Raw genomic sequence first — 27,751 nt, 5'->3', positions numbered from 1 at the left:
GAAGTTCATTTCCTTGGAAAGATAACTGCCCTGTGCTTCTCCGCCCATGCAGGCTATAGTCTACTCTTTTTAAATGAGACCACACGTGCACCTGGTCTCGCACGACCAACTAGAGGAGGGGTATGGCTACAGAAATTGAAGCAGCAAGAAGGATGAGCGCTGACACACTTTCTCTTGGGCTACGTTTTGCATATAGGATATAGCCTACCTTTTAGGAGTGGGCACGATTTGCAGGGAGAGACAAATAAATGGATAATCAATATTTATTGAAAAGGTGCAACGTTCACACACCATGGTATGCGGGCGTTATGCCTTTTCCTTTCCTGTCATAGTCAAATGTTTTGATAGCAACACAATTCACGTTGGTTGAGTGCCCACAATATTATTTATTTATGGACACTGTAGTACTGTTGCCTAATCATATTTCAGTTAATTTCCTTGGAAAGATAACTGTGCTGTGCTTCTCCGCCCATGCATTTAATTGAGACCTCACAAATAGCCTATAGACGCACTTTGATCTCGCATTCCTAACTAGGAGAGGAGAGGTAATAGGCTACTTAACTGGAATCAGTGAATAATGAAAGTGTTTGAATAATGCGATTTTAATACAATAGATAGGCTAACGCATACAAAGCAAAAGATGACCGTTTCCAAATAATCTGCGGGACAAAGCAATATTTTCATCCCCAAATTGTCTGTCTGACCGCCTGCTCCCGCCCGTAGCATGAAAAATGCAGACCGCTCCGCAATGATCTCTGTCTGGACCTGCAGGCCTCTACCTTAGATTATATTCAAGAGTGGTGTCCTGTAACAGTAATACTGACCGACTTAACGTAGAGTTAGGATACTAGTGATCGAGTGATGAAGTAATAAGTCCATAGCTATGTGCATGGAAACACTGTGTGTGTAGATGTGACAAAAGTGTGTGTGGTATGACATATGTTTGGTTTGTCTGCTTGTATATGATATTGTGTGTGTTGTAGTGTTGAGGTATGACATCATTTGAATTCATGATTAGGACATGAACAGAAATAAAATAGAACATGTTAATAAAGCAATGTCTTGCTCGTGGCTTCTGGGTTTAACTGCTCTGTAGACTCTTCATGCTCCGGTGTGTGTGGTCGATGTGTGAGAGAGGGGTAAATCGTGCGTGTGTATGTCTCTTTAAGCCACTCAGCCAGGCAGGCTGACTGTGTGTGTGAGAGAGAGAGCGTGCGTGTGAGCTTGTGTGTGTGTGTGTGTGTGTGTGTGTGTGTGTGTGTGTGTGTGTGTGTGTGCTCCCGGGAGAGCCGGGCTTCCTCCGCTCTGTTATTCCAGCGGAACCAACGGAGGCCGGCAGGAAATTACACTCTCCTCCTCCGGCTCGTAAAGATCTCCTCCAATCAGGGGGCTCCCCCTCTCCTGCATCCTGACCACAGAGAGAGAATGAACAACACACACGCAGGCACGCAGATGTACACACACACAAACTAACACACGCACATCTCCATGTTAGGGACTGTGGGAGATTACTCTTACTATTATTACATATACATCCCTGCCTAGGAATCTATTTTACCACCAGCCATTTTGGGGTGGTTGAAAACTAAAAGAACCATAGGTTTCTTTTTCAAAGTCAAATCTCCTGTTTGATTTTAGTGTTGATTTCAATATATTTAACATTGTAACCCAGTGTGACTCTGCCAAGCCATAGCAGTAGACTTTCATTTGATATCTGGACTAGTCAGTAGTTATAAGGGAGTAATCTATATTAGTGCCTTGCTTATGGACAAGTGAACAGGAAGTTACCAGTACAGTAGCAATATAAGAAAATTGCTATAGATATTGCATAGAGCTGGTTACTGATTTGATGTGGCTATTTGTTGGGACTTGCTACTGGCTGAGTGTCACTGTAATGAGGGGGATAAGCAGGGCTGGGGGGCTAACGCCTCTGTGTCTCTCAACAGCTCACTCTCCGCAGGGGGTTGGAGTGTGTGTGTCTGTGTCTGTGTGTGTGTGTGTGTGTGTGTGTGTGTGTGTGTGTGTGTGTGTGTGTGTGTGTGTGTGTGTGTGTGTGTGTGTGTGTGTGTGTGTGTGTGTGTGTGTGTCAGGGTTTCCGTTTGGAAAATGTGGCGCCGGACATTTGACCAGCAGCATTTTAATTTACCGGACATATGAGCAATTTACCAGACCCATATGCATTGGGTACGTAACCTGCACCGTCCACCCACAGTGCTCAGAATGACAGAAATCACATTTCGATTATGGTCATTCATATTAACAGAACTTGCAAGTCAAGGATGCAACAATGTGAGGTCCTTTTTTACCATGTTCTGATGTGCACTTTGAAGACAAGATGAGTTGCCTAACGAACAGCAAAATCACGAGCCTCTGTCAATCTACTATCCCTCATAGTATAACAAGTTGACCTATTCTATTGGTCAGCTTGTCCATAAATAAATAGCCTACTCTAAACAGACTCTTAGAGAGTTGTGGGACGATAGATTCCAAATTCATACAACCAGGAGGGCTAGGCTAAGAAACAGATCAGAACGTTTAGCTCAATATGTTGATCAAATATATATTTTTCACATTCTAAGCGCAGCAATGTACACAAGACAGTACGCTAATCGCAAATGTTCGTTCCATAATTAAATTAGCGAAAAACACCATTGTCAAAAAGGCCGATCAGTTTCATGTGACAGAGATGAAAATATCAGTTCGGAAATTTTTAAAGACGGGAGATATGCAGCAACTAGCATGCAGCAACTAGCATGGGTTGCTAATGTGACTAGGATTGTGCTTTTGGCTACTGGACAATGAAAGAAAGTTTATATAAAATAATTGCCTCCACATAATTGGTCTGATTTTGGCTAGGCTATTTTGAAGCAAGGTAAGACATGCCTCATAATATGTATTAAAATGTTCAGGTTTTAAACAATTAAGTATATGTTTTCAAAATGCACACCTCCACATCATTGAAAAGTGGTGTGACGTGTCTTGCACTGTCTGGCAGATTTTCAGCTCAAAGGCTCTGTATCTGTAAGCTGTACGCATGTGATAAATAAGATACATAACGAATATACTGTACACACCTGCCAATTTAATTCCACTAAATGTTTTAATTAACCAATAGACTAATAATCATGACCAGCCAAATATATTTTCATCGACTAGTACTTCCATTAATGAATAGGCTAAAAAGCATAATTTCGCAATGGGATTTTTTCTTTTTTTCCCGGACAATTGGCCAGCGGCAATTTTATTTATCGGCCTTTAATCTTTTTTTATCGGCCAAAAGCCGGCTATTGCCGGCTAATGGAAACCCTGGTATGTGTGGGTGTATGTGCGTGTGTGTGTGCAAGTATGTGTATGCACAAACATGTGTATGTATTTTTGTGAGTGTGTGTGGGTGCTTTTGCTGTGTGCAGTGTGTGTGGGTCCCAGTGTGTGTCCCACATGGCACTGAGGCTATGCTACCATGGCAACCACAGGATCTGTCTTCAGGGCAGAAGCGACGCGTGGTTCTGTACTCTAGTGTGTTTCTTAGTGAATTGGCCAAATTAGAGAATGACTGAGTCTTTAATGATTTACTTATCTACTAGGAGTCTTAACTTTGGGTGGCCACAGTGCTAGGAATCAATACTAAAAGTACAACTTATTGGCAAGGTTACACATACTGTAACGCAATTCCTCCCTCTCTCACACAAACACAGACAACACACAACACACACACACACACGCACTCGCACTCGCACACGCACGCAGGCACGCACATACACACACACACACACACACACACACACACACACACACACACACACACACACACACACACACACACACACACACACACACACACACACACACACACACACACACACACACACACACATACTGGTAATGCTGTGTGTGTTTGTGTGAGAGAGGGAGGGATTGTGTTACACTATGTGTAACCTTGCCAATAAGTTGTACTTTTAGTATTGATGTGTTTGTGCATGTTTGTGTTTGCAAATGTGTGTGCATTTGTCGGGGTGGGACTGTGGGAGTTAGCTAAATAAGGTGAACTGACTGTCTATCAGCAGAGAGAATTATGGAACTACTCTCTCCTTCCAGTGTGTGTACAGACGTCTGACCTCATCTGATAGCAGAGTGGTCGAGTGATATCATCCTCTTTCTCTGTCGCCTCTTTACACACTGTGTGCTTGTGTGTGCACGTGTGTGTCTGTGTGTGTGTATGTCTGTGTGTGTCTGTGTGAGAGAGAGGGAGGGAGTGTGTTACTCACTCAACTCAGTGTTTCTCAAATGACACAATAGGCAGACTAGTGTGATTGAATGGAAGATATAATGCTAGAAGAAAAAGACACATGAATATACAGGTTTGGGTAAATTTGTTTGTGTACAAAAATATTATTTTCAGACGTATGAGGCCTTCTCAGTGGCATCTTTTTGTTTTATTCTGCAGAACTCAACCTCGCTGCACTTTCTTCCATCCCTCTCCCTCTCTCTGTTAGCCTCCCCCTCTTACCCTCCCTCCCTCTGTTTTTGTCTGGGGAGAGAATGGCGGAGTCATTACCTGTCCATAAAGCTGTCCTGCGGCTTCCTTGGCGGGCCTATCCAAACACACACGGAGAGAAAGAGAGAGCGAGGGAGAGAGAGAAAAAGAGAGGTGCTGGCACGCCTGGCTGCACTACCACTGACCTCCCAGCGCTGCCCCTGCCCCCCCCCCCCCCCCTGTCCCTCACCCTGCGTCGCTCCACTGGGCCGCAACCGCCCGCTCAGCTCAGCTCGTGGGGTGGGGGCAGAGAGGGCGGTGTGTGTTTGAGGGATGTGGCGGAGGAAGGGGCGCGCCTGGTTGCATGCCTGTCCTTCCCTCAAATGTTTTTTCACATCTCCTGGCAATGAAAAACTTAGTGTTGCCTTGCCATTATATATCCCCCCTCTACACAGACACACACTTTTATCACAGTCTTTTCAACTGTAAAATATAGCCTGCATTTATACACTGAGTGTACAAAACATTAAGGACACCTTCCTAATATTGAGTTGCACCGCCCCCTTTGCTCTCAGAACAGCCTCAACTCGTCAAGGTATGGACTCTACAAGGTGTCAAAAGCTTTCCACAGGGATGCTGGCCCATGTTGACTGCAATGCTTCCCACAGTTGTGTCAAGTTGGCTGGGTGGTGGTGAACCATTCTTGACACACGGGAAACTGTTGAGTATGAAAAACACAGCAGCGTTGCAGTTCTTGACACAAACCAGTGCACCTGGCACCTACTACCATACCCCGTTCAAAGGCACATCTTTTGTTTTGCCCATTCAACCTCTGAATGGCAAACATACACAATCCATGTCTCAATTGTCTAAAGGCTTAAAATTCCTCCTATAACCTGTCTCCTCCCCTTCATCTAACTGATTGAAGTGGATTTAACAAGTGACATCAATAAGGGATCATAGCGTTCACCTGGATTCAGCTGGTCAGTCTAATGTTAATGTTTTGTACACATGTGTACAATATGGTGAAAAGGAGGTTGTTATCTGAAACTAAAATCCGATGCTTCTTTATTGATCGATTTATTCGTGGTGGGAAGGGTTGCATAATTTGAAATCCCCCCATCTAACATCCCATCTAAAGTACAGAATTGTAGACGAATTCATTTATAGAAATGTCAGAGTGTCTTAGCGAGTGAGTACGTGAGTAAGAGATCGTGGGGCTCAGCATAAACAAAAAGGATAATGGAGTGTGTTGCCCTATGTGAGTGTGGCAATGACGGCCCCTTTCCCTCCCCCTTCTCTCTCTCTCTCTCTCCCTCCCTCTCTCCCCCTGTCATCTCAACTCCCCCTCCCCCTCCGCTAATGTTCGCGCCAAGTCGGCCCGCCATGCCGCCTCCGCACACATACGCACACATGCACACGCACACACACGCTGAGAGGTAACGGCAGACAGGCGCGTGACTCATTAGGCATTCGTCCCCCAGGGAGAACGCTGGGGGGGCGCGTGCAAGAGAGAGAGTGCCGCAGCTGCAGGAATGTCACGGGCGGCTACTGCTGGGTGTGTGTGTGTGTGTGTGTGTGTGTGTGTGTGTGTGTGTGTGTGTGTGTGTGTGTGTGTGTGTGTGTGTGTGTGTGTGTGTGTGTGTGTGCGCGCGCGTGCGTGTGCGTGTGCGCGTGCGTGCATGCTGGTTTGAGCCAGCGGCAGGGTACTGCACCTTTCAGGAAATAAGGCAGAGAGAAGAAAACACATTACTATCCTATTCCACAGAGGCTTCATTTAAGGTCTGGAACAAGCTTAGTAAAATAACGCTTCTTCAATAGTCTTAGCTGATGTTAAAAATACAATATTTCTGTTTGCCAGTATTGTTTGGCATTAAATACAGTCCTGTAATTTTTACAGAACAACAACAACTGGATTTTTCTGCAGATTTAAAGCAAATCTTCTATCCTTTATGAATATAGAGGTTATGCTACTGAAGTTACTGGTGTCCTATAGAGCACATAGGGTTCTGGACTATACAGGGAATAGGGGCCATTTGGGACAGGTCCATGTCCACTTCTCATACTACCATCACATGTTATCTCAAATGTTGTCATTATCAGTGATGTGTATCTTTATGTGTGAGTTTCATTTTATTTGTGAAAGTGTCATTTCATTATGTTGTCGTTGATAGAGAGATGAACAATTGATGGGCTAACCTAGATAGTTGTTGTGTCAACAAAACAACGTTAAAGAGCCCAATATGTATTGAATGGTTGTGCATTTGTCAATTAAAGCAACATTAAATTAAAGCAACATTACAGAAATCAATTACCTTGTGGTATTGGTGCAATCAACGATTAATCTAAATGTCATGTGGTTTGAACATTTGGGTTGCCTCTCTTGACTAAAGTCGCCATTTAATCTAACGGAACCCATCTGAATCATGCTTGACTAAGTCTGTATTGGTGTGTGTGTGTGTGTGTGTGTGTGTGTGTGTGTGTGTGTGTGTGTGTGTGTGTGTGTGTGTGTGTGTGTGTGTGTGTGTGTGTGTGTCTGTGTCTGTGTCTGTGTCTGTGTGTTGTTTGTGTGTAAATGTGAAATACAGATATATTTCCTGGCTGGCGGACCCTGACTGTCAGACAGAATGTGTAGGAGGGGATATTCATAGAGGTGCTTTTAGAGGAAGGATTATAAGATACTTTTTTCAATCGCTGACTGAGGGTTGACCGCACAGTAAGGTTGCCTTCAATGTGTGTGTGTGTGTGTGTGTGTGTGTGTGTGTGTGTGTGTGTGTGTGTGTGTGTGTGTGTGTGTGTGTGTGTGTGTGTGTGTGTGTGCTGCCAGGGGTATGTTTTGTTTCATGTTTTGTTTTGGAGAGCCGTCCGTGCTGCGGAAGTGTTGCCAGAAACGATGGGAGCCCACCCCTAGTTCTGCGCCAGTGGTGCTAAAGAAAGGAAAGGGGGGTTTCCGGGAGGAGAGGGGGGTAGTAGGGGGGCTGGCGGCCTGGGTATGTCAGGGCCATGTGGGTGGTTGTCTACACACCAAGCCACAATCTCTGTGCTTCTTCCTGGGCGGACTATTGCAGTAGACCAGCACACAATGCTTTTCTGCTCAGTAAAACACCCTCTTCACATGCAGGGGAATTATTATTCAAGAGCAGGTGTGTGTGTAAATATGAAAGGTGTGTGTGTCTTACAGTGAGAGCAACTGAGAGAGAGCATGCTGCATACTTCTAGTCCAAGTAGCTAAGTCCGAAGGAGTAGAGCGGAAGTAGCAGCAACTCCTCCACTGTCCTCGCACAGTTGAGAAGAACTTATACAAAGCGACTGCTCTCCACAGATCTGCCTGTGGAAAGAAGAAAGGAAAAACCATCTTTCGGCAAGACAGAAAAAGAGAAAGAAGAACTATGTGGCCCTGCTCATCCTGAGGGATGTTTTCATCTTTCCCCCCCCTCCCTAGTTTTAATGTCTGCCACTTGAGAGCCTCCAGAAGGGCTGCACCTGTTTGCCTCTTGGCTAGGCGCCTCTGCCCCCCCCTGCCACTCATGCCGCCACTCCTCATGGGATGGAGGGATGGAGGGAGAGAGGGAGGGGGGGTGCGTGTGGTGGAAGGGATAGCTGGAGGGCTCAGAGGAGTCCGGGAGAGCAGAGAGGAGATGTAGGCACTGCGAGAGTGTTTTGTATTGCCCCCACCCCCATCCTTTTTTCTCTCCATTGCTGTGTCTCCTCGTACTCAAATTCAGTTCCCTCACTCGCTCTCTCTCTCTCTCTCTCTCTCTCTCAATTTCTTTCTTCTTCTGTTTCTCTCCCTCCTTTCCCCCTATTCTCCCTCTCTGCCTCTCTGTCTCATCCTCTCTCTATCCCCCCTCTCCCTCCATCTCCATCCCCCGATTTTTCTCTCCATAGAGCCGTGTTAATCTGCAGTGACCTCTTCCCAAACGCCTCCTCTTCAGGTCACATTAAAGGTCGCCCAGCTTCACTCGCAGAAACCCTTAGGGCCACACTCCTCCTTTCTTTTCCTTTCGCTCTGCTCGTTAGAGCTTTGTGGCAAAAAAACACTGAATACACCAACCAGAATTATTTCATGTCCACCTGTTCCATGACCGCCTTATCACTCAGAACTCTGGCAATGGTAAACTATGGTTCTTTAGTCGATTCCCCTATTATGATTGCTGTGGTAAATTCGATAATTATGTCTGTATGGGAGTTGAATGTAAATTAAAACGTGTACTATGTAATTACTCACATCTATAGTTATAAACGCTATAGAACAGTAGTCCTACATGTATCAGCCTTGTCTCAGCCCGGGACATGTAGCCTATTCTTCAGCATGTCATTTTGGATCGTAAATGTTTTCCTGTGTTTCCTGTATGGTCGAAATCTAGCCTAGAGTCCAGCCTTAGTCGGTTGAGCACATTTAAGTGGGCTAGAGCACTAGAAATGGCTTCCTCTCTCAAACACATCGCCAGGATCGTTGGTCACACTTGTCATGTTTCCAATTTCAATTGAATTACTGGCTAACAGTACTATCATATTTGTGCTAAAACTTCCTAAATACTACATATTAGTACTACATACTACATTTATCAATTGTTTTCCCCACTAGACAAGTAAATACTTATTGACACCCAAATTAGATAGAAATGTTTTACTTTCTTATGCTTTGTTACCGTCTTGATTCAGTCTAAATGTGTTTGTTCATTTTCCTGTGGTATTGTGTTTCATAAATACCCTCAATATTAGTATGTTTCATTATTCCTGTCCATACAACTGACCAATGAAAGCTGAATTTCTCAATTTGGCTGTTGTGTTCTGCTATGGAGCTTGAGCCTATGTGGGAACTTTCTATGTTCTTAGTATTGCCTCTGAATAATGCTAAATGCTGTTTAGAACAAATGATGTATTGTAGAATGAATTCATCTCATGTAATGATCACTCATTTTAATATAAATGCATGCCCCAGTTACAGCAGCAGCATTGATTTCTATGTATGACTGATTGGGAATATTAGGGTGTTCACTGCACACAAAGGTTGCTGTTTAGAGTGGAGGAGAGCTTCAAACGCTAGCTATTAGCATCTTATCACATCCTTAGCATTAGCATGTTAGTACATGCTTAGCGTTAGCATATTTAGCACATCTTTTGTGTTAGCAGGCTCGTAGCATTAGCATGTTAGCATTAAAATGCCATTGGCAAATGGAGAGACATGTTTCTAAGAGCTTCTTCCCCCCATTTGTTGTAGAACCGCGGTCGTTTGGCAGAGAAGCGCACCATCCCCCTGCCCCCCAACCGCGTGCCCAAGAGGGAGCTGGCCTCCGCCTTCAGCAGTGACGACAGCGAGGGCAGCGACCGCGCCAGCGGAGACCATGCCCACATCAAGCAGGAAGACGAGCTGCATTACAGTATCATGAGAAAGGGGTAAGGCCTGGGAGAACTTCTTCATCTGATTTATATTGGTCAATACAAATAACGCATCACCTACAGTATCTGTTCACCCTCATTCCCAACATGTCTTTGGTTGTTGGCTTTGTGTGGTGTAGAGGTGTACAAGCTCTGTGCCTACATTAAGTGTACATGTTATGTGCTAACGTGTAAGAAATTCATGTTTTCTTGCTCATCGTCTTTGTTCAGTCTACACTGCACTCTGTGAGTCACTGAAACACAGCATAGCCCACCGCCCCATACAGAAGAATATTCTTTATAATAGTATTAAAGTAGTATTAAGCGTATTCAACTATGCGAGGACCAAAATACTAATAATGTAAAGTGCAGGATAAAGCGAGTGCAATAAAATAACTAACATCGAGACCCCGTGCTACGTTCTGATGGAGACGGTGTGGTCTTTTACACGACAACAGTTACCGGGTTACATGGATCTCGCAAGAGGAGCACTCCACTGTCGACAAAGTCAATGTCAGCTCATCTGTGGACCTTACACACACGCACGCACGCACGCCCACACACAGACACACAGACACACACAGACCGTACCGTTGTGTGCGTTTATTTAGGTTCTCATTAGAATGGTAAATGAGGGCTCGAAGGAGGGAAAAGACAGGCTGAAACATGCTCTGTTGTAGTAGCTGTCACTGCTTATGAGAGCATGATAATGCATTGATTCTGTTGTCAGAGGACCATGTACAGTATGTGAAAAATACTTCTGTCAAGCCATCTCTTCTAACACTTGGTTGGCTGAAAAGCTAGAAGACTGAATCCCATTGCCATAAGATGTGTTTCAGGTTTGAGTAGCCACCACAGCAAGCTTCAGATAACAGTCAGACAGTCGCATTAAACAGGCATCATGAGTAGTTTCACCTTAGTGAAATCGCTGTGTGCCAGGGATTTTCTTCCTGGCTCCAAAGCTCTACATCCCTCTCATTTCAACTCATGCCTGGACCGGGTAGAAAGTGATGAGATAATCCAGTAAGAAATGTGGATACATGCATACATTTGCACGTGTACACACGCACATCCATAGACACACACACACACATACAAACACACACACACACACACACACACACACCCAAAGTCAGGGTCGTGGCGAGGTCATCCCATTAAAGTTTTTTCAATCACTTTTGTGCAATTTTCACCAGTATGTGGTGCATTTTCACAACTCTAAGCACAACAATCTAAACAGATAATCAAAATGGTTAATGTTTCAAAACTCGAAGCACATTTTCAATTGACTGAGTACAACAAACAAATTCACAAAGTCACTTGTTCACTGCACCAAATCACGCTTTCAATTTGGATGCATATTCAACCTAAGTATCTGCTCCAAACTGATAACTACTGATCCCAAATGATGTAGTATTTAGTTAACGTATATGTATTAGTTTGATTACTGCGGAACACTGTACATTTCTATATTTTTTACCTCATTAATGTATTCATTTGACATCCATTTATGCTGTAAGGTAAAACCAAATCATATATGGATGTGGCTGTAAATACTACATCATCATTCACCATCAGCCAGTGTGCTTAAGTAGGACAAAGTGGAAAGATTCCTTCTATGAGCTACCATTTGGAATTATAGTGTAGTGTACGCAGAACTGAAATACCTGGGTTGTATTTAAGCAATAAGGCCTGAGGGGGTGGCCACGGCTAAGGGCTGTTCTTATGCACGAAGCAACACGGAGTTGGCCATATACCACAAACCCCCAAGGTGCCTTATTGCTATTATAAACTGATTACCAATGTAATTGTAATAAATGTAAAAATAAATGTTTTGTCATACCCGTGGTATACGGTCTATTAAAACTGGGTGGTTCGAGCCCTGAATGCTGATTGGCTGACAGCCATGGTATAGCAGACCTTATACCACGGGTATGACAAAACATGTATTTTTAATGATCTAATTATTTTGGTAACCAGTTTATAATAGCAATAAGGCACTTCGGGGGTTTGTAATATATGGCCAATATACCACGGCTACGGGCTGTGTCCAGGCACTCCGTGTCGCGTCGTGCTTAAGAACAGCTTTTAGCCGTGGTATATTGGCCATATACCACACCCTTCCCGGACCTTATTGCTTAAATATACCACAGCTTTCATCCAATCAGCATTCATGGCTCGAACCACCCAGTTTATGAATAGTAATATATTCCACTCATGATCTGAATTTCATTGATACACAATGAGCTGATGAATTTCAAGCAGAGAGACAGGCGATACTGTATCAGTTGACAAGTCACATAGACAATGTGATCTTTTCCAATCTTACATGTGGCATTAAAGGTATACAACACTGTGCTATGTTACTACAGCATCCACCTGCTATCCACCCCTATGTCTGATGATTTGTTCTACGTATGTACTGTATAAGGATAATACAACTCTAACACTGACAGATTTCTCTACATGCTCATAACTTGCCATTGGATATAAATTCATTTAAAAAAAATGCATGTCAAGTTACTAGTCAAATACTGTCTGGAACATAATATTTACCATCTACTATTCTTTTTATCTAGCACTTCAAAAATAACCATTTAGAAATTTGTATCTTGTATTTTTTGCTATTGGATTAAATTATAGTTAAAATGACTAAATTGTGAGCCTATCATTATCTGATGTATTGGTGACTAAACTTGGTGGAAAACTTAGATTTGCATGAATGAATGAGGGGTGAAACATGTGTTAAACTCCAATGAATACACAATCAAAGGATCTAAACATAAGATAGGGGGCATTACAAGCAGGGGTCTAAAGTGCAATCAATTTGGTCCAGGAGCAGGAGTTTTATTTTGGGAGCAGGAAAAAAATCTCCTCGATAGTAATTGTTGTAATGATAAGGCTTCACTGTACAGTTGTTTCCAAGTGCAGATTCAGTAGCGTCATGATTGCACCATTACTACAGCGAAAACGGCTTCCTTCTAGACCAACCAGGTCAGAAGATCTGACCCATATTACCAGCGCAACATTTCCATCTTCCTATAGTGGCTCGCCAGGACCACATTTTATTCATAAACCATGTCGTGGGCTGTTCTAAAACTACTCGTGTGTTGATTTGTTTACACTTTGTTCAGTCATGTTACCTCTTAGGCTGGCTACCTAACAACCTACCAGTATATCCAAATATTTTGGGGGCACAGAAAGAAAGGAAAAGAGATAGCTTCTTCAGGAGATCAATGACCATAGTAATGAATGATTGACAGATCTTTTGTACGTCCTCATCACAAACCTTACATTTTTAAAGAGACAGTGTACAATTTCCAGTGTAACTTTTTTATTGCTGGGCGTACCAGTGCTACCAATGACATTTTTTAATTTAGAGTCTTGATTACAAGTGTTATCAGTTTATAGTTTTGTATTTCGAGTTTTGAAAATATACCACTTACATCTGAAAAATTTGCCAAGGTGATTGAACAAAAATGTAAGATGAACCAATGAGCTCAAATGAGGATGAGGCTCTAATGACATACTCTACTTTTGTGTGTGTTAGTAAAAAATTATCAAAGGAATTGGGAATTAAAATCTCCCAATATCCTGTTTCCAACATATCCATGTAAAATGGTTAAAATGCTATGATCTTTTCTATATGAATATATAGATATATTTTGTGTGTGTGTGTGCGTGTGCGTGTGCGTGTGCGTGTGCGTGTGTGTGTGTGTGTGTGCTGTCTCAAGACTGGTTGTGACATGGAGGACAGCACAGCAACTGTAAAGTTGTAAATGGATCCACTAACCTCATTAAAGTACTTTCCCCACTGACACTTGCGGCGCTCATGTGTTAAGATGATAATGAATTTAAAGAACACTTATGACTAATATGTCAGGCTTTTACCCTTTAAAAGGCGGTGGACTCGCTGGAGCCACAGCTCCGTTCTGTCCCGGGCATCCATCTCAGCCCTACTTTACCCAAATGCAATGGGTCTGAGCGAAAGGGATAATGGGATGTCCAATCAGGGAAATCTGATTTCTATTGACCACAAACCCAGTAAGTGAGTCGTAGAGGGGTCTTAACAAATTGGATTTGGTCAATGGATGGTGAAAAAGATGGGATGCTGTATATATGTGTGTGTGTCTATTCTCTACCTCCTCGACACATCATCAGGATTCTCGTTAGCATTGTGTCACATCACACTTTGTTACTTCCTGCAACATATTTTACATTGTGATAATTATACTGTATCATTCTCATCATGATGCAGAAAAATACCTGATTCAATTAAAAAACATATGGTCCACTTCTACATCAATCTATCAATCAATCAAATGCATTTATAAAGCCCTTCTTACATCAGCTGATGTCACAAAGTGCTGTACAGAAACCCAGCCTAAAACCCCCAAACAGCAAGCAATGCAGGTGTAGAAGCACGGTGGCTAGGAAAAACTCCCTAGAAAGGCCAGAACCTAGGAAGAAACCTAGAAAGGAACCAGATTATAATAATAATCAAAGTGGTTGTCGAGGTAGCAACAGGTCAGCACCTCAGGAGTAAATGTCAGTTGGCTTTTCATAGCCGATCATTCAGAGTATCTCTGAACCTTGATGTGATGTGATGGTTGTATTGTGTTGTGATGGATGTGTTGTGATGGTTGTGTTGGGATGTGATGGTTGTGTTGTGTTGTGATGGATGTGTTGTGATGGTTGTGTTGGGATGTGATGGTTGTGTTGTGTTTGGATGATTGTGTTGGGATGTGATGGTTGTGATGTGATGGTTGTGTTGTGATGGGTGTGATGGTTGTGATGGATGTGATGGTTGTGTTGTGTTGTGATGGTTGTGTTGTGATGGTTGTGTTGTGTTGTGATGGTTGTGTTGTGATGGTTGTGTTGTGTTGTGATGGTTGTGTTGTGATGGTTGTGTTGTGTTGTGATGGTTGTGTTGTGATGGTTGTGTTGTGTTGTGTTGTGATGGTTGTGTTGTGTTGTGATGGTTGTGTTGGGATGTGATGGTTGTGTTGTGATGGTTGTGTTGTGATGGTTGTGTTGTGTTGTGATGGTTGTGTTGTGATGGTTGTGTTGTGTTGTGATGGTTGTGTTGTGATGGTTGTGTTGGGATGGGATGTGATGGTTGTGTTGTGATGGATGTGATGGTTGTGTTGTGTTGTGATGGTTGTGTTGTGATGGTTGTGTTGTGTTGTGATGGTTGTGTTGTGATGGTTGTGTTGTGTTGTGATGGTTGTGTTGTGTTGTGATGGTTGTGTTGTGATGGTTGTGTTGTGATGGTTGTGATGGTTGTGTTGTGATGGTTGTGATGGTTGTGTTGTGATGGTTGTGATGGTTGTGTTGTGATGGTTGTGATGGTTGTGTTGTGATGGTTGTGTTGTGATGGTTGTGATGGTTGTGTTGTGATGGTTGTGTTGTGATGGTTGTGTTGTGTTGTGTTGTGATGGTTGTGATGGTTGTGTTGTGATGGTTGTGTTCTGATGGTTGTGATGGTTGTGTTCTGATGGTTGTGATGGTTCTCTGCTCCTGCTGTCTCTAGAGAGATGAAAACAGCAGGTCTGGGACAGGTAGCATGTCCGGTGAACAGGTCAGGGTTCCATAGCCGCAGGCAGAACAGTTGAAACTGGAGTAGCAGCACGGCCAGGTGGACTGGGGACAGCAAGGAGTCATCAGGCCAGGTAGTCCTGAGGCATGGTCCTCGGGCTCAGGTCCTCCGAGAGAGAGAAAGAAAGAAAGAAAGAAAGAAAGAAAGAAAGAAAGAAAGAAAGAAAGAGAGAAAGAAAGAAAGAGAGAAAAGGAGAGAAAGAGAGAATTAGAGAGCATACTTAAATTCACACAGGACACCGGATAAGACAGGAGAAATACTCCAGATATACCAGACTGACTCTAGCCCCCCGACACATAAACTACTGCAACATAAATACTGGAGGCTGAGACAGGAGGGGTCGGGAGACACTGTGGCCCCGTCCGACGATACCCCCTGACAGGGCCAAACAGGCAGGATATAACCCCACACACTTTGTCAAAGCACAGCCCCCACACCACTAGAGGGATATCTTCAACCACCAACTTACCATCCTGAGACAAGCCCGAGTATAGCCCACAAAGATCTCCGCCACTGCACAACCCGAGGGAGGGCGCCAACCCGGAACAGAAGATCACGTCAGTGACTCTACCCACTCAAGTGACGCACCCCTCCTAGGGACGGCATGGAAGAGCACCAGTAAGCCAGTGACTCAGCCCCTGTAATAGGGTTAGTGGCAGAGAATCTCAGTGGAGAGAGGGGAACCAGCCAGGCAGAGACAGCAAGGGCGGTTCGTTGCTCCAGTGCCTTTCCGTTCATCTTCACACTCCTGGGCCAGACTACACTCAATCATTGGACCTACTGAAGAGATGAGTCTTCAATAAAGACTTAAAGGTTGAGACCGAGTCTGTGTCTCTCACATGGATAGGCAGACCATTCCATAAAAATGGAGCTCTATAGGAGAAAGCCCTGCCTCCAGCTGTTTGCTTAGGAATTCTAGGGACAGTAAGGAGGCCTGCGTCTTGTGACCATAGCGTACATGTAGGTATGTACGGCAGGACCAAATCGGAAAGATACTGTAGGTAGGACCATGCCCATGTAATGCTTTGTAGGTTAGCAGTTAAACCTTAAAATCAGCCCTTGCCTTAACAGGAATCCAGTGAAGAGAGGCTAGCACTGGAGTAATATGATAAAAAATGTTGGTTCTAGTCAAGATTCTAGCAACCGTGTTTAGCACTAACTGAAGTTTATTTAGTGCTTTATCCAGGTAGCCGGAAAGTAGAGCATTGCAATAGTCTAACCTAGAAGTGATAAAAGCATGGATTCATTTTTCTGCATCATTTTTGGACAGAAAGTTTCTGATATTTGCAATGTTACGTTGATGGAAAAAAATCTGTCCTTGAAACATTCTTGATATGTTTGTCAAAGGAGAGAGGGTCCAGAGTAACGCCAAGGTCCTTCACAGTTTTATTTGAGATGAATGTACAACCATCAAGATTAATTGTCAGATTCAACAGAAGATCTCTTTGTTTCTTGGGACCTAGAACAAGCATCTCTGTTTTGTCCGAGTTTAAAAGTAGAACATTTGCCGCCATCCACTTCCTTATCTCTGAAACACAGGCTTCCAGGGAGTTTAATTTTGGGGCTTCACCATGTTTCGATCTAAACCAGGCCAGAACTTGTTCGTGTAGACTAATTTGGGTTTCCAATCTCTCCAAAAGAATGTGGTGATCGATGGTATTGAAAGCAGCACTAAGGTCTAGGAGCACGAGAACAGATGCAGAGCCTCGGTCTGACGCCTTTAAAAGGATTTACCACCTTCACAAGTGCAGTCTCAGTGCTATGATGGGGTCTAAAACCAGACTGAAGCGTTTCGTATACATTGTTTGTCTTCAGGAAGGCAGTGAGTTGCTGCGCAACAGCTTTTTCGAGGAAAAAAGCTTTTTCGAGGAATGGGAAATTCGATTTAGGCCGATAGTTTTTTTATATTTTCTGGGTCAATGTTTGGCTTTTTCAAGAGAGGCTTTATTAATGCCACTTTTAGTGAATTTGGTACACATCCGGTGGATAGAGAGACGTTTATTATGTTCAACACAGGAGGGCCAAGCACAGGGAGCAGCTCTTTCAGTAGTTTAGTTGGAATAGGGTCCAGTATGCAGCTTGAAGTTTTAGAGGCCATGATTATTTTCATCAGTGTGTCAAGAGATATAGTATTAACTTCTCTGGGATATGTGGGACGGTAGCGTCCCACTTGGCCAAAAGCCAGAAAAAATGTAGCGCGCCAAATTGAAATATATTACTATAAAAATCAATCTTTCATGAAATCACACATGAAAGACACCAAATTAAAGCTACACATGTTGTGAATCCAGCCAACATGTCTGATTTCAAAAAGGATTTACGGTGAAAGCACACCAAACGATTATGTTAGCTCAGTACACAGCCACAGAAAAACACAGCCATTTTCCCAGCAAAAGATAGTAGTCACAAAAAGCAGAAATAGAGATAAAATGAATCACTAACCTTTGATGATCTTCATCAGATGACACTCATAGGACATCATGTTACACAATACATTTATGTTTTGTTCGATAATGTGCATATTTATATCCACAAATCTCGTTTTACATTGGCGCCATGTTCAGAAATGCCTCCAAAATATCCGGAGAAATTGCAGAGAGCCACGTCAAATAACAGAAATACTCATCATAAACTTTGATGAAAGATACATGTTTTACATATAATTAAAGATACACTTGTTCTTAATGCAACCGCTGTGTCAGATTTCAAAAAAACTCTACGTAAAAAGCACACCATGCAATAATCTGAGACGGCGCTCAAACATAACAACATTTCTCCGCCATGTTGGAGTCAACAGAAATACGAAATTACATCATAAATATTCCTTTACCTTTGATCATCTTCATCAGAATGCACTCCCAGGAATCCTAGTTCCACAATAAATCATTGTTTTGTTCGATAATGTCCATTACTTATGTCTAAGTAGCTACTTTTGCTAGCATGTTTAGTGCACATGTCCAAACGCTCGCGCAAATGCAGGCGAACTCGGACGAAAACTTCAAAAAGTTATATAACAGGTCGAATAAACTGGTCAAACTAAGTAGAGAATCAATCTTCAGGATATTGTTATCATATATATCCAATAACGTTCCAACCGGAGCATTCCTTCATGTCTGTAGAAGTTATGGAACGCAAGGCGATATCATGAGGAAAGCGCGTGACCAGGAACTGGCAATCTGCCAGACCACTGACTCATTCCCCTCCCATCCGGCCCCACAACACAGCATAAGCTTCATTCCATGTTCTACAGACTGTTGACATCTAGTGGAAGGCGTAGGAAGTGCAAACAGATCCATATCTTACAGGGAATTGAATCGGCGATGAGTTGAACATTGACCAGTCTCAGAATTCTCACTTCCTGTTTGGATTCTTTCTCAGGTTTTTGCCTGCCATATGAGTTCTGTTATACTCACAGACATCATTCAAACAGTTTTAGAAACTTCAGAGTGTCTTATATCCAATAGTAATAATAATATGCATATATTAGCATCTGGGACAGAGTAGGAAGCAGTTCACTATAGGCACGCAATTCATCCAAAAGTGAAAATGCTGCCCCCTATCATAAAGAAGTTAAACAACTCGAATGCCTCCCTTGATCCAAGGTCCTGGCAGAGTTGTGCAGACTCAGGACAACTGAGCTTTTGAGGAATACGCAGATTTAAAGAGGAGTCCGTAATTTGCTTTCTAAGGATCATGATCTTTTTCTCAAAGAAGTTCATGAATTTATGACTGCTGAGGTGAAAGCCATCCTCTCTTGGGGAATGCTGCTTTTTAGTGAGCTTTGCGACAGTATCAAAAATACATTTTGGATTGTTCTTATTAACCTCAATTAAGTTGGAAAAACAGGATGATCGAGCAGCAGTGAGGGCTCTTCGATACTGCACTGTACTGTCTTTCCAAGCTAGTCGGAAGACTTCCAGTTTGGTGTAGCGCCATTTCTGTTCCAATTTTCTGGAAGCTTGCTTCAGAGCTCAGGTATTTTCTGTATACCAGGGAGCTAGTTTCTTATGACAAATATTTTTTGTTTTTAGGGGTGTGACTTCATCTAGGGTATTGCACAAGGTTAAATTGAGTTCCTCAGTTAGGTGGTTAACTGAGTTTTGTACTCTGACGTCCTTGGGTAGGCGGAGGGAGTCTGGAAGGGCATCTAGGAATCTTTGCGTTGTCCGAGAATTTATAGTACGACTTTTGATGATCCTTGGTTGGGGTCTGAGCAGATCATTTGTTGCGATTGCAAACATAATAAAATGGTGGTCCGATAGTCCAGGATTATGAGGAAAAACATTAAGATCCACAACATTTATTCCACGGGACAAAACTAGGTCCAGTGTATGCCTGTGGCAGTGAGTAGGTCCGGAGACATGTTGGACAAAACCCACTGAGTGGATGATGGCTCCAAAAGCCTTTTGGAGTGGGTGTGTGGACTTTTCCATGTGAATATTAAAGTCACCAAAAATGTGAATATTATCTGCCATGACTACAAGGTCCGATAGGAATTCAGGGAACTCAGTGAGGAACGCTGTATATGGCCCAGGAGGCCTGCAAACAGTAACTATAAAAAGTGATTGAGTAGGCTGCATAGATTTCATGACTAGAAGCTCAAAAGACGAAAACGTCGTCTTTTTTTTGTAAATTGAAATTTGCTATCGTAAATGTTAGCAACACCTCCGCCTTTGCGGGATGCACGGGGGATATGGTCACTAGTGTAACCAGGAGGTGAGGCCTCATTTAACACAGTAAATTCATCAGGCTTAAGCCATGTTTCAGTCAGGCCAATCACATCAAGATTATGATCAGTGATTAGTTCATTGACTGTAACTGCCTTGGAAGTGAGAGATCTAACATTAAGTAGCCCTATTTTGAGATGTGAGGTATCACAATCTCTTTCAATAATGGCAGGAAAGGAGGAGGTCTTTATTCCAGTGAGATTGCTAAGGCGAAGACCGCCACGTTTAGTTTTGCCCAACCTAGGTCGAGGCACAGACACGGTCTCAATGGGGATAGCTGAGCTGACTACACTGACTGTGCTAGTGGCAGACTCCTCTAAGCTGGCAGGCTTCAATTTACATAAATGTAGGTTTTCACCAGGAGTTGACTGTTTTTGTGAGCTCAACTCCGTTACCCGAAGTTAATTCTTGAAGGTTGAAAGAATACAAGACTGTAATACCCTCGACCTAGACCATTTAACGTTCATTCATATTTTCCCTTCAAAACAACTTAAGTATTTTGAACGATCAGATATTGTTGTAGCACTTTTGAAATTACCGCATGGACGTGCTGTAACACAGAGTAGTAGGCTCTTGGATCAGCCTCAGGTACTGTGTCTACACGGTAACATGATTTCGTAGTTGTCAGAAAGGCCCTCGGAGGTGTTGTCATCCTTAAAGAGGACTTGTCAAGTTCATTAGAGGGCTCTATATCTTTTAACCAGATTAATGTTAATGGCCATCGGCTTTACAGGTGATTAGTTCAGTAGGCCACCAGAACAGTGAGGAGAGATGCGTATCGTTCCTGCTGATTAAGCAAAGAGTGCCCGGGCCGAAGAGGAACATGGCGAAGGCTTGATAGAACCGGGACAAAGACCTGGTGGAACCAACAAAATGATGAATGGTCTGTTGTCACAAAGACGGCACATTTGGAACAGGAGTTAATGATCTTTGATGTGTGGGGTAGTCACTCTCCCTTTACTCAAACTGTATAGACACAACCAGGGAATAAGGAGGAGACTAGATCGTGATCTGAAAATAAATAAAATAGTAACTTCCAATACTGCAATATAAAGGTATCTTATGATAAGAGTCAGATATCCAATCGTTTTCTTTTAGCCTGGAGTGGTTTGCAAGTCTATTCAGACAATAGGTAAGTGACGTACGGAATCCAGATAGCACTTCATAATAACTCCACGTAATGAAGCATATCTAATGGATTAGTAAATAGTTATTTAATAATTTATTGATCATTACTCCATTCATAAGATGTTTAATTTACACTATATATACAAAAGTATGTGGACACCCTTTCAAATTAGTGGATTAGGCTATTTCAGCCACACGCGTTTCCTGACAGGTTTATAAAATCGAGAACATAGCCATGCAATCTCCATAGACAAACATTGGCAGTAGAATGGCCTTACTCAGCGTGGCACCGTGATAGGATGCCACCTTTCCAACAAGTCAGTTCGTCAAATTTCTGCACAGCTAGAGCTGCCCAGGTCAACTGTAAGTACTGTTATTGAAAAGTGTAAACGTCTAGGAGCAACAACGGCTCAGCCTCGAAGGGGTAGGCCACACTAGCTCACAGAGTGCTGAATGCTTAAGCACATAGCGCGTAAAAATCTTAACACTCACTACCGAGCGCGTAACGCACATAGCTCGTAACACTCACTACCGAGTTCCAAACTGCCTCTGGAAGCAATGTCAGCACAAGAACTGTTCGTCGGGAACTTCATGAAATGGGTTTCCATGGCCGAGCAGCCGCACACAAGCCTAAGATCACCATGCGCAATGCCAAGCGTCGGCTTTACACCATGTAAATCTCGCCGCCATTGGAAACGGTGGAAACGCTTTCTCTGAAGTGAATCACGCTTCACCAACTGGCAGTCCGACGGACGAATCTGAGTATGGCGGATTCCAGGAGAACGCTACCTGCCCGAATGCATAGTGCCAACTGTAAAGTTTGGTGGAGGAGGAATAATGGTCTGGGGCTGTTTTCATGGTTTGGGCTAGGCCCCTTAGTTCCAGTGAAGGGAAATTGTAACGCTACAGCAAATAATGACATTCTAGATGATTATGTGCTTCCAACTTTGTGGCAACAGTTTGGGAAATTGTTTGTCGAGATCGGTGTGGAAGAGCTTGACTGGCCTGCACAGAGCTCTGACCTCAACCCCATCAAACACCTTTGTGATGAATTGGAACACCGACTGCGAGCCAGGCCTAATCACCCACCATCAGTGCCTGACCTCACAAATGCTCTTGTGGCTGAATGGAACCAAGTCCCTGCAGCAATGTTCCAACATCTAGTGGAAAGCCTTCCCAGAAGAGTGGAGGCTTTTATAACAGCAAAAGGGGGACCAACTCCATACTAATGGCCCTGATTTTGGAATAAGATTTTTGACAAGCAGGTGTCCATATACTTTTGGTCGTGTAGTGTCAGTCCTTATAAACCATTTACTAATAATTAGTTAAGTATTTTTGTTTGGCCTCATGTAAAGTGTGGGCTATTTATACATTATAAATAGTGTAGAAATATTTTGAGTGACCAGTGTAACTTCTCACAAAACGATGGACATGCTTAATGTCTCAAAATATCAATGGTAAAATAATTAGCACCAAACACAGGATGTTAAAGGTTCAATGCAGTTGTTTTTAATCCCAATATCAAATCTTTTCTGGGTAGCAATCATCTTACTGTGATTGTTTTCAATTGAAATGGTCAAAAAGAAACGAAAATAGCTTCTTAGCAAAGAGCAATTTCTCAAGCAAGAATTTTGAAAGGACTGTCTGGGAGTGGTCTGAGTGATGAGGGAAACACTGAAAACTAGCTGTTATTGGCAGAGAGGTTTGGAACTCTCTTTCCTATTGGTCTATTAACTAATTTAAAAAACGCCACACAACCAAAACAGGCATACATTTCAGTCTTCATAAACAGCTGTTAAACTACAAGGGCATTATCAGAACTTTCACAATTTCAAAGTATTGTTCCAACCTCATAGTGTAGAAATATATGAAACACAGGATAATCACGTGTTTGACTGCACTAGCCCTTTAAAGGAAATATATCAAACATCAAACATTTTATTCACAAAAACTGTTGTGAAACAACTGTCGCAAGGACGTAACGAAGAGTTGTAATGTGTTGCTAACCATAAAACGGAACAGATAGTTTTTCTTTCTTTATTCCTTCATTACTACTGATATGTGAATGAGGTACATGTATAATTTACAAGTAGAAATGTTACATGTACTATATAACCTTGAAATGTTTCCAGTGCTTTAGTCTTTTAACCGCAGACAATTTTTTACACATGGCTTTTTTTGGCGACACATTTACTGGGCCTTTTAAAGGTAGTAACTCTTCAAACGTATGTGATAGGTCAGTGAAATAATGTATTCAGAAATGTGTCTATGTACTGCTCTTAGTCTCTCGTGGACAAATTCTGCGCGTAAACTGAAGCATCTGTTTCAACGGGATGGAATGCCTGGGATATGGAGCAGCAGTAGTTCCGGTGTTTGGGTTTTGATTGATTATTTTGATTGATTATTTGGACATACAGTGGTTCCTCCTTTAAAAGTTGCGAGCTTACGCCACGGGACTTTCAGGTAATTTGTGGTTTAGTACGGTACCCTGCATCAGCACTTCATTGCCCCAGACCACCACAAGGGGGAGTTAGAGTACTGATTATGCTTTTGGGTCCTACTGTGTCTCTAACTGACAATGAACGGGCGACATAAACCTAAATAGAAACTGATAATTGTGCACGACTTCAGTATTACTTACTAAAACTGTTGTTACACTAAGGTTTTTATTATTTTATTTTATTAGGATTATTTTGCTCTTACTGTAGTACTGTAGGCCACTCCCGACCAGTCATTTTATACAGTGCCTGAATGCGGTAATGGTCTAAGACACTGCATACATGTAGCTGTGCAAGCTGTGTTGCTACAGATGCCGGGATACCCGTGCTGACCTTGGCTGGGAAAAGCTTGAGTTGATTGTAGGTTTTTGGTTTTTCTCGATCTAAAAACAGAGATAAATATTTCTAAATAACAAATTGGCTTTATTTACAAATTAGTAACAACATCTCACCCCATGTTCAAGAATGGCCTTTTTCTCTCTCATTTTACGTTATTTGAAAACTAAATCATCTCCAAAATACTGTTTATTTTTAAACAAAGTGATTATAATTAATATTAATTTAGAATTATATGAAAGGCCGTTGGATATTCTCACAGATCTATTATTAACTCTGGTATTAGCAGGACAATATATATTGGTCATATTTGTCATGGCTCCCGAGTTGCGCACAATGGGACTGCCTTGCAGTTGTCTGGCCTGTATCCACTGAACGCGCTCGAGGTTCAAGCACGAGGGCAGAGGGCACGGGATGGGCCGCAGAGACGCGCACAGAAGACCGACCTAGCCCATGAAACGGGAGGAGGAGGAGGAAGGGGGAGGGTGTGGACACCCACCCCGCCACACTAGCAACACTTTAAGGGGCATTGCACTAATAATGGCGCTGACTAGGGAAATGTTCCCGCTGTTCTGTTTTTAGTGCCAGTCTGCACGTTCAAACTAAAACAATGTAACTAATAATGGCATATTTATGCTTTCATTAATAAAATAATGATAAAAATACTCTTTCAAAATGCCGATGTTTATTTAGTTATGGATCCATAACGAATTACTATGAGAATAAATATCACTGAATTACAGAAATATCCTCCAATCCTCCAATTCTCTATATGTAATTATTGGCGGAGAGTCACGTCATATTTTTCGATATACTGTAGGCCTACCGTAGGCGGCATGAGTCTCACTAGTGTTGAGTAATGTGATGTTAAAAGTGGTGTAGGTCTTATTTATTTAAAGAGCATATTGAAGTTAGAAGCAATAGGATTTGAAGCAATAGCCTGCAACTATTTTATCATCGTTTCACGCTGCTCTGAGACAAGCATGGGGACTGGTCTTGATAAATCAATGAGATTTTTATTTTCACTGAATCTCCATTTGGATATTAGTTAGACTGGAATTAGAGTGTAGAAATGTTATGCTGTTAGCGTAACCTTTATTTAACTAGGCAAGTCAGCTAAGAACAAATTCTTATTTACAAGGATAGCCTACTCCTTCCTCCCTGTTGGGGAATTGAACCCCAGTCTCCCACATGCCCGCAGGACACTGGATTCTTTAGCTAAATAGCCCAGTACTGTACTCCCGACCGTCACGTTGTACAGCGCCATATTTTCCATTCCATCCTAACGGAAACCCAGAGGGTTTTTCATTTTCCTTGGAATATAAACACCATAATATTAATCAAATTAATTAAGCAAGTACCAGTCAAAGTTTGGATACACCTACTCATTCCAGGGTTTTTCTTTATTTTTACTATTTTCTACATTGTAGAATAATAGTGAAGACGTCACACCTATAAAATAACACATATGGAATCAGTTAAGAACAAATTCTTATTTTCAAGGACAGCCTACTCCTTCCTCCCCGTCGGAGAATTGAACCCCGATCTCCCGCTTGCTCGCATTCTCTAGTACAGCCATTATTGAAGGCTATCAAATGCTTCTCAAAGATGCCCTCTGGTGGACAAACTAGCACTAACCAGCATTAATGGTACCAGTGTTTCATACTTAAATATTGTGCCATAGAATTCTGCGGCACCATGCAAGCTGTGCCGCAGTATGCTGCAACTTTTAAAGGAGGAACCACTGTATCAGGATTGGGAAATGGCAGTGATTACACTTTGACTGATTCACACGTGTGGTGAAATTAGCTTTGTCTGAGAGTTTTCTTTTGCGAGGGTGAAGACTTCGCAAACCGGAATTCCACATTTCTAACACATATGGACCCAAAATTTGATCCCACAGCTGACCAAATTATGCAGGATTTTAGTTCTGGGTTAATCAAGATTAGAACGCTACAAGGACTGACTGCAATACACTTTGGTTTTGGTAGAAAAGCCACTGCCAAGAGATGCTTGGCATTTTCGGACTAAAATCATTATTTAACTCAGCATAGAGTGTGTCTAAAGTTAATTTGAGTCATTTAGCAGATGCTCTTATCCAGAGTTACTTACAGTGGTGAGTGCATACATTTTCATACTGTTCCCCCATGGAAATCAAACCCACAATCCTGGTGTTGCAAGCGCCATGCTCGATTGACTGAGCTATATGGGACACCATCACACACTTACACATCACACTATTACAACAGTGTGACTGTTTTGGCATAAATATATTTTCAAAAACATTCCCTGTATTGTGTGCCTATTGTTTAACCATTGATATGTTCTAGAGGCCATTTGAGACCTTGAATGGTTACTTTGGGATTTTGGGCAATGAAGCCCTTTATCTACAGATGAACTCATGGATACCATTTTTATGTTTCTTTGTCCATACTGGAAGGAAGTTAGAGGTGGTTTCGCGAGCCAATGCTAGTGTAACGGATGTGAAATGGCTAGCTAGTTAGCGGGTACGCGCTAGTAGCGTTTCAATCAGTTACGTCACTTGCTCTGAAACCTAGAAGTAGTGTTGCCCCTTGCTCTGCAAGGGCCGCGGCCTTTGTGGAGCGATGGGTAACGATGCTTCGTGGGCGACCGTTGTTGATGTGTGCAGAGGGTACCTGGTTCGCGCCCGTGTCGGGGCGAGAGGACGGTCTAAAGTTATACTGTTACACTAACATGCTAGCAGACACCATAGATCTCCGGTCATTATGCTAACGCTAGTTAGCAATTGCACTAGCGCTAGTTAGCTACTTCCTTCAAACTGCACGCAGAAACATAAAAATGATATCCACGAGTTCATCTGACTCTGGGGAAGTAGATAAAGGGCCTCATTGCCAAAATCCTGAAGAGTCCCTTTAAGAAGCATCAGGTACTGCTGGAATGTCTGGAATGCTGGAATGTCTACCAATGGCATGTCTATCTTGGTAAATGGTTTATAAGGACCTACATTAAACATCTTATGAATGATCTTATGAATCCTTATTAAATACTTTGAAAGTTGTTTTATAAATGTGTGAATAACTAGGTTACTAACATTTACAAATGTGTGAGTAACGATTAATACATTTTCAGTAAACTATTTACTAATCCATTCGAAATGTTTTATTACATGGAGTTATTATAAAGTGCTACCGGAATCCATCATACTGGCTAAATATTTGACGGTGGTAGCTTAGGTTTAGTGTCTTATACTCAAGGGCAAAACAAAGCCTACCTGAGTGTTGTTTGAGTTTGACGTCGTGTAGATAACAAGGCTTTGATTCCAAAGTGCTGACAGAGAGTCTGGGTAATTACCGAGCAACCACCACGGATTATATAAGTTCCACCTGCAGACGTTGGGCTTTTAAGGAGCACCCTGTGGAAAAACGCCACGCAACACCATACGCTTATAGCCCTAGAAAACTCACTAAGTCAAGCATTTATGTCATATGTTTCTATTTCATGTACACAACCATGAAATTCTTCCTTTTCAAAAGCAAAATGTTCCCCATATTTCTTATGGAAGGGAAAATAGCATTATTATTTGTGTAGTATAACAGTCTAAGTAGATTACATGTCTGAAATGGGA

At 42.4% G+C, this 27,751-nt stretch overlaps 1 protein-coding gene across 1 annotated transcript in view; it reads left to right on the top strand.

Annotated features, from left to right (window-relative positions):
• The window catches only part of samd11 (sterile alpha motif domain containing 11), a 96,782-nt gene that overhangs the window by 8,808 nt on the left and 60,223 nt on the right, over positions 1–27,751 (top strand). The window contains exon 3 of the mRNA XM_039010415.1: positions 9,699–9,874. Within this exon, the coding sequence (XP_038866343.1) occupies positions 9,699–9,874 (176 nt within the window). The remainder of the gene's footprint in view (positions 1–9,698; positions 9,875–27,751) is intronic.

The sequence above is a fragment of the Salvelinus namaycush genome, chromosome 16 (assembly GCF_016432855.1).
Source record: "Salvelinus namaycush isolate Seneca chromosome 16, SaNama_1.0, whole genome shotgun sequence".
Lineage (NCBI taxonomy): Eukaryota > Metazoa > Chordata > Actinopteri > Salmoniformes > Salmonidae > Salvelinus > Salvelinus namaycush.
This window is presented reverse-complemented; position numbering and strand designations above follow the sequence as displayed.